The following is a 17,292-nucleotide window of genomic DNA, read 5'->3' as shown; positions in this document are numbered from 1 at the left end:
GATCTTGGCTACTGTCCGTAGTTTCCACAGTGGTCACAGGCAAAACACTACCAACACATAGCTTTTATTTGTAACAATTTAGAAGAAGGAGCCGAAAGCAGGCGTACATCCAGGGGGGGGGGGGGGGGTCTCGGTGGGGGCAGAGGTTATGTCCCATGTCCCTAAAAAGACACTTCATTAGAAGTGTTTACATTTTTACATTTATCAATCTCTAAAATTTTACAGGTACTTTTCATAGAATTTTCCATATGGAAACTAAGAGTCTCGAAAATGCTAAAGAATACAATAAATTACAAGATAAATTTAATACAGGATATTTACAGGGTAGTACTGTGAACAAATTATTATTATGTTAGGAAAGTACTGACGTAAACAAATTGGGCTCTATTATCATTATTTTAAAACTTATTAACAGAGATATCTGATGTTTTTGAGGTACAAAGAGATGTTAGACAGAGAGATGATCTGTGGCCTATTTTGTTCCATTGTGTCTTTGGAAAGGTGATACAAGAATGGCAAGAAGAACTCAAAAAATGTGGAATAAATATCAGCTGCAGATGGGCTATAAGAAGAATTTTTAGAATTTAGTATTTAACTAGTGATGGATGATCTCAAGGCATGCATGGTCAAATATCTGTTGTCAAAGGTAAGATCTTCTTTAGGATAAATCCAGACATCCCATGACTAAAGTCTGCAGCACTCCAAAACATTCTGAAATAATTACTCATAAGACACACACACACTAACTGTCATAACAAAAGAAACTATTGGAAAAATTAGCCTGGGACTTTTCATAGATTTAACAATCTTACATAAAAACATACCAAGCAATAAAAAATAAAGCTCCAGACTTTGAACTGCAGTGTAGTTTGCATCACTGAGCACTGGTTTACAGACCCAGAAATCCAACATGTAGCATTATTGTTGTATGAAATGATAGACTATTACTCTAGGACCACTTCAGGAAGTGGGGGATCATGCCCTTATGTCAGAAGGAACACAATTTAAATCAAGATGTGACCTTAGCACAGTCAGTGAACACAAACACAAAGAAATATTAGCTATTGAACTAGCAGGACTTTGTATGACCAAGAAATGAAATTTTGTCCATATCAATCACCCAGTGGAAATTGACACTTTTCCAATAAATTAACAGAAGTTCTAGGTCAAGTCTCAAGTATACAAGTCAACATAATTTTGTGTGGAGACAAACATAAACACATATCATAAATGAAACTCGTAGCACCATCACCCTCATAAAAACAACCTTAAAAATTTTGGTATGTCGCTGTTGCTCAAAAGTGCAACGGAGCAGCATTAGTAAATGATCATGTAGCCACAAATACAGACAGGGAAAAGTCTGGTGAAACTGTAAAAGATCTTGGTCTTTCAAACAATTTCTGTTGAACAATAACAGTAAAATCAGGTATGAAAAAAGAAACCTAAACTTCAGGCATACAAAAAACATTTGTCAAAAATCAAAATTTCTCAAGAAAACAAGCAAATTGTATTTGTGATGAAGTGTACAATGTCATTTCAAAAAGGAGCAGGTGCCTAATCATAGTCGCTGAATTCGTCCAAATTCATGTAACATGTGGGGCATGAAAGTGCCCCAAGTGGGAACTTCAGATGGCCAAGCGTTTAGGAAATGATTTTGATACGGATCCATCACCATGTGCAACTTATCAATTGTCCCTGTGACAATATGTTCAGAAAATGGTGTCTGGCTCAGCAGTAAGAGAACGAATTGGTATTGAAAAGGGTGCGGATTCGACTCCCCCCCATCGGCAAATATTTTTGTGCTTCCAGAATGAGATTCTCACTCTGCAGTGGAGTGTGCGCTGATATGAAACTTCCTGGCAGATTAAAACTGTGTGCCCGACCGAGACTCGAACTCGGGACCTTTGCCTTTCGCGGGCAAGTGCTCTACCATCTGAGCTGCCGAAGCACGACTCACGCCCGGTACTCACAGCTTTACTTCTGCCAGTATCTCGTCTCCTACCTTCCAAACTTTTGGGAGAGCACTAGCCAGACTGAACTTATATGTTCTGGTAAGAATAGAAATAAAACTCAAAACAGCATTTTCTGCCAATGAATAAAACTGTACAACAAACTGCCCAAGGAGACTGGAGGGATAACTAAAACACACTCATTTAAAAAAGGTAGCCAAAAGGTATCTGTTAAGCAATACATTTAAACATTGAAGGAGATAAATAATATAGAGTATGGGTTCGGTAAAAAATGTAGTATATACAAACAATAAAAATGATAATAAAACATTATTATTTCAAATAACACTGTCACACTATGTTATTTCCTTCTTTTTTTCTTTTTCAGGGGAAGCTTACTCTCATAGATATGCAATGGATAATGCTAACACCTTATTCTCTTGGTGAGTTAAACATCTCACGCACTTTAGGGGGATGCTGACTCAGTTTTCCAGTTTGTCAAGTGGAAAGTTGCAGAACACAAAATGAAAACCAGACATCATCGCTATGGTCCTGATAATATGTTTAGTGTTAATTATGAAACAAAGGATGTATTGTATGTGTAGTGTTTGCAGTGTCTGAGAGTGAGAAATTAATGAAAAGTGTAGCACTACCCTTTTACATAATTAAATAACTTGCTTGAAAAACAGAAATGTGCAATAGGGAAAAAGCAAATGAAGTAGCACTGTTTTAAACAGACTGGCAGTGTATGCAAAAGGATGGAGGTTCCATCTTTATCAGGCCATCCTGATTTAAGTTTCCATGGTTTCCCTCAATTACTTCAGGCAAATGCTGTGATGGTTCCTACTGTAAGGCTATGCCCAACTACCTGTCCTATCCTTGTCAGACAGATGTGTGAATATGTCAGTGCCTGTATATATGTATTATGTTATTTTTGTTGTTTGTAAATGGTAATATCAAGCCACGTCCTTATAAAAGTGATATACAGATGGACAAAACTACCTTACTTGTTTGTGCTAACAGTCTTGCAATACTGCCACGAGACTTTGCAATTGCAACAAGAAAAATCAGCACTTGGGAGAAAACTGCAGAAAAAAACAGCAAATATAAATATACTCCAAATTTCAATAACAGATCATCTCCCCTTAAGCAAAGTCACAGCATTATGTTACAAGAATGAAGCCAGATTGGTAATATGAAGCAGACCGCCTGGATTAAGACATGCGAAATAGAAGACATGGAAAAGAAAAAGGAAAATGCAATGAAAAATGCTGGAGCCAATGGAACACAATGGTAATTACACAAACAGAAATAATGAAGATCTACATGAGACAGCCGGCTGCTGTGTAGTGGTCAGTCTGGAACCGTGCTGCTACTACAGTCGCAGGTTCTAATCCTGCCTCAGGCAGGGATGTGTGTGACGTCCTTAGTTTAATTAGGTTTAAGTCTAGGGGACTGATAACCTCAGATGTTAATTCCCATAGTGCTTAGAACCATTTGAACCATTTTTTACATGAGACAAATGAACAACTAGATGTAAAATTCAGAAAACGTAAAGTAGAATGATGTTTTTTGGTCATCCGTTTTCACTGAATGAAAACAACGTATGCCCAGTGAATTTTTGAACATATCAACAGGGAAAGTCTCTCTGGAGCGGACCTAACACGTCAGTAATGATATGGAATCAAAATTGAATAAAATGAAATTCTGAAATATGTTCCAAAAAACGGTTTTTGATTCCCATCTCCAGAGAAAAGAAAAAAAGAGAGCTGGAACAAAGTGATCAAAAGTTTGGATACAACAGCTCTCTGATCGAATGAAAAATTGTTTGAAAAACCGGAAGTTAAATCAGCAGTGATTATTACCTAGGTAGGCGATCTATACCATAGTATGCACAACGTCAGTAAAAAATTATATATAATTAAAACTGTAGGCATCTGCAGTATATTAAAAGGGCGTGTGACTGTAGATGTTGAGGTGGGGGGGGGGGGGGGGGGGGGGGGAAGCAGGCTATAACAAACTATGACCTCCCACTCCCTGCAGAGGAGGATCCTCGCCTGAAAGTTTCCAGGTACTGTATTACATACAGCTACGACTTCTTTAACAGTTATTTCATGCTGATATTTGACGAAAAGACATGCTGTCAGTAAATGAATCACCCTGAGAAAAAGTGTTTGAACTTTGCCGCAGTCGCGTCCACATTCTTCATCGACGATTGAATGGATCAAGTTTCGTGACTGAATCCTTTGGTACGCAATCCTCTTGCCTCCACTAATAATCCATACGAAAATATCAGGCATTGAATGCTGCGGCTGTAAAAATAAAATCTGATGAAATTGGTTACAACAGAGTAAATACACATTAACTAGAATAACTGAAGCACCGGTAACATCAGCTGGGACAACTTTGCCACTTTTTTCCGTTCTTTCAATTGCTATGTTAACTAATAGGCCTATGTACGAAAACGAAACCACATTAACTCTTCTTTCACCGTTTGCAGAAATATGGCAAGTTAAGAAAATATTTATACATCAGAAAAGTGCAAACAACAATGGCAAAGTTACTTCAGAAACGGGGCATCTTTACCAACGGTGTTGGGCAAGGAAAAATGCCACAAAATTAAGAGTGAAAAGATTATTTAAATTATGAAAACTTGTTGTAGGAAATACATATTACGGTAGATGTAAGTATTCAAAACATTAAAACCAGTGTCACACATTAAAAAAGAAAATTCTTAAATTTTTATCAGAAAATGTAAAATTTCCCATATTCCATTGTAAGACGAGTTAATTTAATGAATTACATAAAAGCATAGTGTATTTGGGAAATAAAAACGTTTCCCTCTGTCAGTTGTTCTAAGATATGTAATTACGAAATGGAAACTCGACGTATCCGTCTCCACATAACCCACAAAAACTCGTTGTGCTGTCATCACTAATCAACGCAGTCTGCAGTCATCATGTTTTGAATGGAAGCATTTTACATCTCGTTTCCCACTGCTTATTTCCTTACCACTGTGGAGGTAGCAAGTAGCAGATTAATATCATCATAGCTTTCGCAGAACTACTTACGGCCTCTTAGCTTATTCCTTAAGTGTCTTGGCATTTTGAAAAACAAAACGAGAAACGCAAGATCCGAACAATAGCGGAAAAATGTAAGAAATTTACGAAAGTCTACGTTGACAAAGTTGTACGGCAACGTTTTCATCAAGCTTCATGGTACAATAAATTATACGTCTCAAAGTCACTCGTGCGTCTCATAGCTTTGTTACAGCATGTACACTGTTAACAGCGCAGTATGTTAGCGCCAGCTGAATGTTTTGTTTCTTTTGTGATTTCATGTGTTCACGTGTGGTTTCCGGCTGCTGTGGAACGGTGTATTGACGTGTGTCTGGTAGTGAGCGAAATTCAGGAGCAAGGACCTACAATTAGCGCTACTCAGATCGCTGTGCATGAAGGGTGAAATGACATCCGGAAACAATCTATAATCGTCGTATTGAACGTACTGAAGATTTTTTGCAGATCTAAAAAGAAACCAGGAATAATACAAATTTCGCACAAGTTCATAAAATGACAAGAAAACCTTGTAGTATTTCCGAACCTACGGTATACCGTATTAACACGGTAGTAACACCGGCTGACTCTCTAATGTTAAGATGTGTATTCACCCTCCAAGAAAGGGATATAAATAAAAACGGAAATTAGATATATTTTAGCAAAATATTAGAGCGTCTACCCGTCTACTATGACGGAGGAGAGTATCAGACGGCTAGGAAAATGCAGAGTGATCTCTGTGAAAAAACTAATTATTCTGGCTCAGAGACTTCCGTTCTTTGTCTTCTCCGTTCACTTGGTTTCCGAGTCAGGAAGTATAGTGATAGATACGAAATTTTAATGGAATGCCGAGACATTGCAGCAGCAAGGAAGAAGCTTTGTGTAATATGCACTTGCTGCATGCTGATGACAATGTACTTGTAGTACACCTCGATAAAACTTGGGTTTCACAAAATTACACGCAAAAATTATTTTGCTCGACTTCAACGGAAATGTTGGCATGAAAGAACCTACAGTGACTTTTGTGTAGCTATGTGGGCGATTTGGGTGATGGATGCAATGACGAAGGATTAGTAAGAGCGGCAACCAAAAATTTTCAGGAAGTAGGAAAGGCTGCTTTCAGTCGTACTGAGGCGAGCCGTCGGAATTAAAATCCTGGCGGCGGCATAATCGCGCGCTGTTGAGCACAGTTCCTCGTAAATTAAATTCGTTCATACGTGACACAATACAATAATGATGTCTCAGATGTTATAAATTTTAATGTCGTGGATTTCGTAACAACTTTCTCGCTGGCAGTTTCTACAAGGTCCAACGATGACATTTTTCGTTACACAGGCAGAACAGTTTCAGACCTCTTCAGATATTTTTTTATCTCGGAATACTTTAATGTTTCCACATAAAATATGTAGCACATGCATCGATAAACTTCAACAATGTTCATATATTATTTTCAGTCCAAATATGTTTGTGATTCTATTTTTCCACAGTCTGAAGTAATAAAATGCTTTTTTTCAAAATTTCTTGTAGTGTTTATTTTTACGTTTTTTCGTAGCAGCTAAGAAGAATTTTCTTTCGGAAAATACTCCATTATAACAATAGAGATGCCTAACTTTTTTCGAAATTTCTACTAATATTTGAAACAAACATTAATTGGTAATACTGTAGGACTATGGGATGACCTTGAGGTGCCTATTTTCGTGACGAAAGCTATGCTGATATTATTTAACCTAAAAGCAAGCTAAAATTTAATACAAAAATAATTCTGAAAGATAAATATATGCATTATTAACTCAAAAAAGTAGTTTTTACACGATATGAAAGGGCAGGGAGTGACACTAAGTTTTAGACTATAGGTATAAAAAAATAATTTCGCCCAACACGAAAACAAAAACATCGATTCGTTCTGTAAACACATAACAATGCAAAAAACACGCAAAATGGTAATTATTAAATGTCTTGTGCGTGCGATCCAGGAAATTAGCAGAACACCATAATTATATAGTTGCTTTCAAAAACTGGCAAAGTTGTCCCACATTGCACATCAGACCCAATAGACAATATCGCTACGAAACAATGAAAGCCAGATTGTAGACATTCTGAGCAAAGAAACTGGCAGTCATGATCTATTTATTCAGTCTGATGAGATGAGGGCCATAAGGGCCTCTCTTACATCGGACCAGGAACAACACATTTCAAAAAATTTTACAAAACGTTCTCAATTACGTACCTGTGAAATTATTACAGGAACAATTATAATTAGCAATGCAAATAATAACAGTGAATAATTCTAAGAATAAGAATAATACTGATAACCTTAACGTTTAGTATCATCAGAAACGGAAGGTATAATGAAAGAGAAGAAGACTGAACTGTCAAAGACAACGTCGGAGGTTCGAGTCCTCCCTCGGACATGGGTATGTGTTGTCCGTAGATTAAGTTAGTTTTATGTTAGATTAAATAGTGTGTAAGCTTAGGGACCGATGACTTAAGCAGTTTGGTCTCATAAGATCTTACCACAAATTTACATTTTTTTTTTTTTTTTTGGTCAATGACAAGAAGACATTTAATAGAGCACTCCGCACTACGGGGGAAGGAAAAGTGGTGGTGGAGGAGGGTTGACCAGAGTGAGCTGCAGACAAGTGCATGCAGAAGAAATCTATTATAATAAAAGGTTGACCATTAGCCATCTTTTGAAGTCTGGAAGGAATTTAATTTCTCTTATAATCTGACGAAGAACGTTCAGGGTCCAGTTCCTGTGCAGAAAATAACTTTTGAGAAGATTGTTGTGTTATGTAGTGGTTTTACTTTGTTGAAAACGAGTATTTCTGCTGTGCTTTTCAGGTATAGTGTAAGAGTTGGAGATAAATAAGAGGGAGTGCAACGGTCGAGAAGAACAAACACAGGATATGATAGATAGTATTGTGCTTGTCGGCACATGGCCACGACAGTTTTTTGTAGTTCGTAAAGTTTCGTCAGTGCTTCTACACCCGAAATGCAATTTCCATTAGTCGTGAATTGTCGTGATTCTACGAAAATTTACACTAGGTTTAACTTGTTTCGCTGGTACTTACATCTTCCACAAGGAACTTGAGCTTCTGTAAATATGTGTGAGCAGTTTTGTATCTTTCCTTAAGGGAGTTTTTTGTGACCAAGGCCTTGAGATTCCTTGACATGACACCTATGTGTTCCTGGAAAAGAGTAGTCGTAATTTAAGAAAACAATGACTATAATCAGAAATAAACTGTGTAATTAGAAAACTAAAAGATGAATAAAATTTATGAGTGTCGGTTCAATAGGGGAAAGTGGCCCAAAACGACATACAATAAAGTTAATTGTCTTTCACGGCTCATATTTGCCTATTAAAATTATATAAATGCAATTTTAAATTTCACTGGGATTTCTACAGTAGCATATGCATAAGGAATTCAGTATAAAATAATTCGTTTTGCTATGAATTCACAATTTCAAAAACGTTGTCAACGTGTCATTCTGGGCTACCCGGTGGGGCAAAATGACACACCTTTTCTCTTAGCAGGATAATTCCTCAATTTTTACTAATAAATTGCTAGCATATGCATAAATTATAGCATAAACATATATTATAGTTTAATTAAGTCTTAGAAATGTAATCCTGCCAAATTAAAGATGTGCATTACTAAAATGTACCAAAATGTACTGCAATTTATTTCCGGGAACTCAGAAGAATCTTACAAATCACATTTAAAATTTGAAGAGTATTCAACCAATGGATGATATTTTCAATTCAATTAGTTAGAAAAAAATATGTTATTGCCACAACTCACGCACAAACTTTTTTGTACGCTTGGAAAGTTCAAAACAATCAGCACAGATCCATTTTGAGCAGCTCATACAGTTTCTTTTGATCGTCTGTATAAATCACAACAGTAAATACAAGCTGTGTCCTCTTCTTCATCAGTACTGACGTTTATGTCTGCTACTTCTTCATGTGGGGGGAGGGGCGAGAGGGAAACCCTGGCCAAATGTCGCTTCACAGTAGCCCAGTTTGATTTTCTCAGCTTCTTTTCCATTTTCTGGAGCTCCTTTTCCTTCATAACTTGCAGATATGGTGTTGCAGTGAGCTCCTGGCAGCCTTCACCAGCTCTGCGTTCCTTAGGCATACCGGAACTGGAAGACGTTTGAGAAATCTCGTGGAGGATTGCCTCTGCACTCTATGTGACTGACTCATTGATGCCATGAATGGGGTCTAGTGAAGCAGGGGATACAACCCGTCGGCATTGACCAATGACGTCAGAATTGGCCAGATAGCATTTATTACACAGATGAAAGAGCTGACAAGACTGTTCAGAAACAAAGGAATACGAAAGACGAAAAATATAGTTGACATATATTAAGACAAGTAGTATTTTCACGTTAAGGATACCGCGTGTTTGTATCGTAATATTTCTGTGGAAAATGAAGGGGAAAAATGGATGGAAATATTGGTAGCACAGAATACCTCACGTCACATGTATATGGGTTGTATCTCGAACCTAATTCGAACTGTATCGGTTAACTGCAGTATGGGATACAAGTTTAGCGTAGGTCGATTTCTTCGTTTTCGTTAGCATTAATATCCTGTTGTTCAGTTGAACTATATAGGTCAACTGAAGCACGGGATACAAATTTTACATGCGTTGTTTCTTTCGCCTCCGCAACCACTAACAGTCTGTTATTACGTAGATAGTAGTACTACCGATGGCAGAAGGAGCTACGTACATAATATCTGTATCCCATACTTCAGTTGACCTATACATATGTACACTGCTAACGAAAACGAGGAAATGGACGCACGTTACATTTGCAACCTGTATCTCATTTGAACTACGCGAAGAGGCAATAAGACGACACACATACAATTTGTATCCCGTACTTCACTATGAGGTACGGTTTTTTTTTTCACCTTCGATGCTAATAATATCGACTGAGAGTTATGGTTTTCATCACAGCAGTGACAATAGTATCCCACTCTTTGGTTGAGCTATATAGCTATACACAACATTTGTATCCTGCTCTCGAGTTGACATATATAGGTAAACCTCATCAATGTTGCATCTGTCGTTCTTTTCGAATAGGTAGTGTTAGTATAAAGGTCAGTTGAAGGATAGGATGCAAATTTTGTGTCGGGCGTTTCGCCGTTAATATTCGTAGTACAGATTCGGCAAAATCATACTGATACTAGTGCTGGGAAACGAAAGAAGAACGACAGCTGTGACGTACTGGAGTACACGAAAACACGTAATAGTGTAATACAACAACGAAATACGTCAAAATAGTCAAATGCAGTAACAGAAAAAAAAATGGAAAACTGAACTTACAACGTGGGAACTTCTAGAGAGAACCGAAGCTCGCCTAGAAAGACATCAACAAAAATCACATCCCCACATACACAACAAACCAAACATTACGAAAATACACACACACACACACACACACACACACACACACACACACCACCACCACCATCCTAATGTGAAATTAGCTAACGTATTTCGGACGGTACATTTGCCCAACACGTTTAACAAAATATTTAAAAGAGGAATTTGTTTGGGGATTACTACGCCTCCATGAATATTCGTCCAAGTGACTTTGAAGTTCAAAAAAATGGCTCTGAGCACTATGGGACTTGACATCTATGGTCATCAGTCCCCTAGAACTTAGAACTACTTAAACCTAACTAAACTAAGGACATCACACAACACCCAGTAATCACGAGGCAGAGAAAATCCCTGACCCCGGCGGGAATCGAACCCGGGCGCGGGAAGCGAGAACGCTACCGCACGACCACGAGCTGCGGACGACTTTGAAGTGTTCGAAGTGTCGAAATGCGGCGCTTCCCCTTCCCTACAAGAGATTTCACAGCTGACCGATAATCCTTTATGCTATTTGTGCAAGCCCCTGTGGAACTCAATATTGTGATTAACTACGAGATGCTGATAACCCCTCTCCCTTAAATCCCTATATGAAGAAAAACCACCTGAAATTGTAATGGAGCCCTCTGCAACGTGATCTTCAATTAGCTTTCATAATGTCTCTGCCGGCGAGCTTAGATTTTTCGAACCACGTCCCTCGTCTAATGGACCGCCACAACCGATCTCTGCTGCAGCGCCATACGAATAAGTCGTGAGTACGGCGACGAGATACACTTGTGGGGCGCATATGTTCGCCGCACTCACGACATCGAACATACTCGGCAACGAGACCACACATTTGTAAAAAAACAAATCGTGGTAAACATGTCTACGCCCTTAGCCTCTCTAAATTCATCCAGGTTCGTCGGAACAGATAAATCCATAACTACAAACGAAAATGAGATACTAAAAGTTGTCCTAAAATTAGAAAATAATAGTCCAAATTACCTCAATATCACTAAGATTGAAAGTAAGTACGGAATGAATTGCAAACAACCAATTATTTAAATAAATGCACACGAAGAATATTGTGAGCGATATGTAGCGATCTCTTTTAAAATCACACTCAATTATTTTAATGTACAACGATAGCGCTTATCCGGAACACAGAACTGTTGTAATATTTGTGGCTGAAAGTGGAGACATTATTATCTATGAGTAATGTATGACGTCATTGGTCAAAGCCGACGGGTTGCATCCCCTGCTTCACTAGATCCCATGAATGAAAGAAAGCTCAGTTGTTGATAAGGTGAATTGATCTATTATAGGAGGTAGCTGATCTGTTGTTCTACTGGGTGCATACAAATGTTCCGGAAATAAATCTGGATTAAATGGAAATACTCCAGAAACATTTTTTGGAGTTTCTGCTAGCAAACAGGCTTCGTGGAAAAGCTTGGCAATTTGGTAAACTGAAACTACTCTTCCTGGGTTCACTTCCTTGTTGAAGTATGTGTCAAGTGGTTTCAAAGAATGTCAGGTCTAGGGGCTGAAGCCTATGGGTGCAATGTGTCGGAAGACACAACAAAACAACCCCATTTTATTTGGCCAGTTCAAGGGCTACTTATGGCTACTATGGCCATCTATTATTAGCAGTATTTTTTCTTCTTTTGTTGGCTTCACAGTGGAAATGAAGTGTTGCAGCCATTCCACGAATAATTCTGCAGTCATGTAACCAGTTTCATTGTACAGACGCAGGATGCTCAGTGGAGCTGCATCGTAAAGCTTTGGATTCAGCTACTTTTGAGAAATATTAATGCAGGTGGAAAGTACTGTCCACTGGAACTGCAACACGCTACGACGGTCACATGAATTCGACGCTCAGAACTCGTTATAGCACCAACCTTTTGTTTTTCCTTTTGCAGCAATAATTCTACTGTTTTCTTATGTATGGGTACATTTAGTACAGTAGTTTAGTCCTTTTAAATACTATTGTGTTGAGTAAGCATACAGTAAAGGTTGTCCTTCCTACAAACTGCATCGACGTAACGTTTCTTTCATTTTTGTTGAAGGTAGGCGAAATGCTACGTAGGCAGCAGAACTGTACGGAGAGCGATATCCTGACAAGAACCACCTTCCCGACGGATGTTTTCTCGTCTTGTTGCGAGGGTTCAGGAAACGGGAAGTTTCAACCCACGACAACGCAATCGTCGTAGCACAAGCACAGACAAAGCTGCCGAAGTTACTGTTCTCGCTTCCGTTGCTATGAATCCACACGGGAGCACACGACAGCTTGAACACGAGGTTGGCATCGTATTCTTACACGTCACCGGTTCCATCCTTACCATGTACACCTACGTCAAGAATTGCATGAGAATGATTTCCAGAATCGTGTACAGTTCTGTCAGTGGACACAGCAGCAAATCATCGCCAAGCCGAAGTTCTTCTCCAATGTTCTATTTACCGATGTATGTTCCTTCTCAAACAAAGGACAGGTAAATACAAGGAACATGCATTATTGGTCCAGCGACAACCCACGATGGCTTAGACAGGTGGAACATCAGCGTGAATGGAGAGTTAACGTCTGGTGTGGGATGCTTGGTACTACAATTGTTGGCCCTTATTTCATCAATGGTAGTCTAAAAGGCACAGCGTATGGCAACTTCCTCGGACGAATTCTTCCTCCTCTTCTGGATGAAGTGCCGCTAAGAACCAGTATGCTTATGTTGTATCAACACGATGGATGTCCAACACATAATGCTTTTCGTGCACGTCATGTTCTGAACTGAAGGTATCCTGCCAGATGGATTGGTCGAGGATGAACAGTTACTTGGCCTGCTAGGTCTCATGATTTAAATCCTCTGGACTTTTTTCTTTGGGGATGCATTAAAGACGTTGTCTATCGCGATATTCCAACAACTCCAGAGGACATGCCGGAACGTATTGTGCTTGGTAGTAATTCTCTTCAGCAAGCAACACTGTAAGCAGTAAATAATTCTTTCATTCAACGAGTGCACCAGTGTATTGGTGACCAGGTCACCACTTTGAACACCTTTGAATGTTCTACTCCTGGGCAATAGTACAGGAGAGTCAAAGTCAATTTTGTGTTATGTTTTTACTTGGTTTTAATTTGTTTTCTGACACCTGCAGCAAGTGGACGAGTTATGATGCCTGGTTCAAAGTCAATGTTGTGTTATGTAATTAATAACGTTGAGTTTCAGTGGATGGTATACTGTGATACATTTTTGAATAGATCTGTACGAGAGGAAATGAATTACCGAATAAAAAATACAGGGTCCCATTTAAAAAAGTCATACTACTGTTCACATCTTTGTAAAAAACAAAGCTACAACGAAGGCAATCACGCTGATTGATGTCGCCCTGACAGCTAAAGAATATTTGCTTGAAACATTTTGTAATTTGCATCTGGACAAACAGTTATTTAGGGTAGTGAAGATAAAGGGGACACCCTATATAGTAAAATTAGATCAGACGTCATTATTACCATATTATTACTATTATTATTATTGCTATGATTGGTAGTTGCCGCAGTTGTACAAATTTTTGAATAATCATGACTGTTTACAATAGATGCTGTTGGATACTTTCAACTTTATCTGACTTAAAGAATTTGTGGACATCCAAAATGTATACTCATGAGTCGCCAGTTCTAGAGGCAGTTACACGCTACCGAGATCGTGTCTCCGAGGGGTGACTAGCTTTTTGTCCCTTGTGTATGTTATCGTGAAAACAACTACGCATGTTTTATGTGTCTTAAGAATTTCGATCCCAGAAATTGTTGCTCTACAAAAATTCAATAAAGAAAGTAACGCATTTGTCGCACATACGATGAGTTAGCTGGTGCACACAGTTACCCTGCAGTGGAGAGAATGAAGGCATTCATCATTGTTGTGCTGTTATAGTACGACCTTCACTGCCATCATCAGTGAACTATGACATATGACTAGAGAGGCGGGAGGGCCGGCTGCTACGTACGACGTCTCGCTGGCAGAGCTTGATGCGCTCCTTGTCGAGCTTGGTCTTGCCCATGCCGGCGGTGGCGCTGTTGCTGCGCGCGATGGACACGTATCTGGCGCAGGCGGCCGACAGCTCCTCCAGCACGGCGCGCAGCCGCCGCTCCGCCGCGCCGTCCTCCTGCTCCGTCAGCAGCTGCACCTCGGACAGGCCTTCTTCCTGGGAACACAGGCGGCGCTAGTGCGGCCCGACCCCTTTCTAATTATAAAGCTTGCAGAAGAATAAACCAACTTATATTGCCTTTATAGATTTTTTTTTCTTTATTGAGTTTCGATTCCTCTCGAAGGGGGCGGGCTGGCAGCAGCTTAGTATGCCGCTCTTCAGCCTACAGACTTTGTTTTAAAGAGATGAAGATAATAAATAATAAAAACAGGCGATAAAATCGGAGACTTAAATGGTAACATGGCGAAAAAATCGTGGAACTTAAAACATAGAACAAAGGGATGATGATGCTAATAAAATACATATGAAGCAGACAGGTAAAATAATACACAGACAATTAAAAAAACGCGGCGACAGTCTGGTTTATGTTCGCAAAAAGACATAAAATTCACACCCAGCGACAGCATGGTTTCTGTTCGCAACACTTTGGAAAGACGAACAACACTGAACATTCACTTGAACACTGCACTAAAAAGTTGGCAAATATGACATACCACAGCCAAGAGCAGGTGATGGGAAATTGGACAGATGATGGGAAAATAAAAAGGGGGAAGGAGAGGAAAAGCGAAGGGGGGGGAGGGGGAAAGAAGCCGATGGAGGATGTAGGGGGTGCGAGCAGACGCAACAGGGAGTGGGGAAGGCAAAGGAGGGGAATACAAAAGGACTCGGGGGGGGGGGGGAGGGAGAAGGAAGATAGGGAGAGGTTAGATGGGGAAAAACAGGATGGAAGGGGGGGAAGAGGGAGCCCAAGGGAAAGAACGGAGGAAAGAAGGGGGGGGGTGAGGATTAGAGTAGATAGGAGGGATAAATGGAGGGAGAGAGGGCATCATCCGGGATGGGGAGTTGGTGGAAGCCACCTTGGGAAAGGAGATGAAGGGTGTAGAGATGGAGGGTAGGTGGGACACAACAGTGAAGACGTGGCAGGGGACGGGGATGGGTGAGGAGAGGAGCAACCAGGGGGTGAGGTGGATCCAGGCGGCAGGAGGTGTAGAGTATGAAGATATGTTCGAGGAGCCTTTATAGATCTGGAAAACGGATTTGAAAATATTATCTAGCAATAGACGTTCAGAGTGCAGAAGGAAGCAGCTCTAAAGTGGAAAGATATGCGAGTGATACCCTATCTCCTCCTATACAGGATGGTCCATTGATAGTTATCGGGCCAAATATCTCACGAAATAAGCATCAAACGAAAAAACTACAAAGAACGAAACTCGTCTATCCTGAAGGGGGAACTAGGTGGCGCTATGGTTGGCCCGCTAGATGGCGCTGCCATAGGTCAAACGGATATCAACTGCGTCTTTTTAAATAGGAACCCCCATTTTTTATTCCATATTCGTGTAGTACGCAAAGAAATATGAATGTTTTAGTTGGACACTTTTTCGCTTTATGACAGATGGCGCTGTAATAGTCACAAACGTATAAGTACGTGGTACCACGTAACATTCCGCCAGTGCGGACGGTATTTTCTTCGTGATACATTACTCGTGTTAAAATGGACCGTTTACCAATTGCGGAAAATGTCGATATCGTGTTGATGTATGGCTATTGTGATCAAAATGCCCAACGGGCGTGTGCTATGTATGCTGTTCGGTATCCTGGACGACATCATCCAAGTGTCCGGACCGTTCGCCGGATAGTTACGTTATTTAAGGAAACAGGAAGTGTTCAGCCACGTGTGAAACGTCAACCATGACCTGCAACAAATGATGATACCCAAGTAGGTGTTTTAGCTGCTGCCGCGGCTAATCCGCACATCAGCAGCAGACAAATTGCGCGAGAATCGGGTATCTCAGAAACGTCGGTGTTGAGAATGCTACATCAACATCGATTGCACCCGTACCATATTTCTATGCACCAGGAATTGCATGGCGACGACTTTGAACGTCGTGTACAGTTCTGCCACTGGGCACAAGAGAACTTACGGGACGACGACAGATGTTTTGTACGCTCTATTTAGCAACGAAGCGTCATTCACCAACAGCGGTAACGTAAACCGGCATAATATGCACTGTTGGGCAACGGAAAATCCACGATGGCTGCGATAAGTTGAACATGGTGCGGCATTATGGGAGGAAGGATAATTGGCCCCCATTTTATCGATGGCAATCTAAATGGTGCAATGTATGCTGATTTCCTACGTAATGTTCTACCGATGTTACTACAATATGTTTCACCGCATCACAGAATGGCGATGTACTTACAAAATGATGGATGTCCGGCACATAGCTCGCGTGTGGTTGAAGCGGTATTGCATAGCATATTTCATGACTGGTGCATTGGTCGTCAAAACACCATACCATGGCCCGCACGTTCACCGGATCTGACGTCCTCGGATTTCTTTCTGTGTGGAAAGTTGAAGGATATTTGGTATCGTGATCCACCGACAACGCCTGACAACATGCGTCAGCGCTTTGTCAATGCATGTGCGAACATTACGGAAGGAGAACAACTCGCTGTTGAGAGTATGTCGTTACACGTATTGCCAAATGCATTGAGATTGACGGACATCATTTTGAGCATTTATTGCATTAATGTGGTATTTACAGGTGATCACGCTGTAACAGCGTGCGTTCTCGGAAATTATAAGTTCACAAAGGTACATGTATCACACTGGAACAACCGAAATAAAATGTTCAAATGTACCTACGTTCTGTAGTTTAATTTAAAAAAACCTACCTGTTACCAACTGTTCGTCTAAAATTGTGAGCCATATGTTTGTGACTATTA

At 40.0% G+C, this 17,292-nt stretch overlaps 1 protein-coding gene across 1 annotated transcript in view; it reads right to left on the bottom strand.

Annotated features, from left to right (window-relative positions):
• The window catches only part of LOC126161969 (otoferlin-like), a 994,328-nt gene that overhangs the window by 191,192 nt on the left and 785,844 nt on the right, over positions 1-17,292 (bottom strand). The window contains exons 15-17 of the mRNA XM_049918162.1: positions 14,365-14,562; positions 8,074-8,190; positions 4,109-4,261 (exon numbers count right to left, since the gene is read on the bottom strand). Of these exons, the coding sequence (XP_049774119.1) occupies positions 4,109-4,261; positions 8,074-8,190; positions 14,365-14,562 (468 nt within the window). The remainder of the gene's footprint in view (positions 1-4,108; positions 4,262-8,073; positions 8,191-14,364; positions 14,563-17,292) is intronic.

This window comes from Schistocerca cancellata, chromosome 1 (assembly GCF_023864275.1).
Source record: "Schistocerca cancellata isolate TAMUIC-IGC-003103 chromosome 1, iqSchCanc2.1, whole genome shotgun sequence".
In the NCBI taxonomy this organism is placed as follows: domain Eukaryota; kingdom Metazoa; phylum Arthropoda; class Insecta; order Orthoptera; family Acrididae; genus Schistocerca; species Schistocerca cancellata.
The sequence above is the reverse complement of the archived record's forward strand: the minus strand, read 5'-3'. Positions and strand labels throughout refer to the sequence as shown.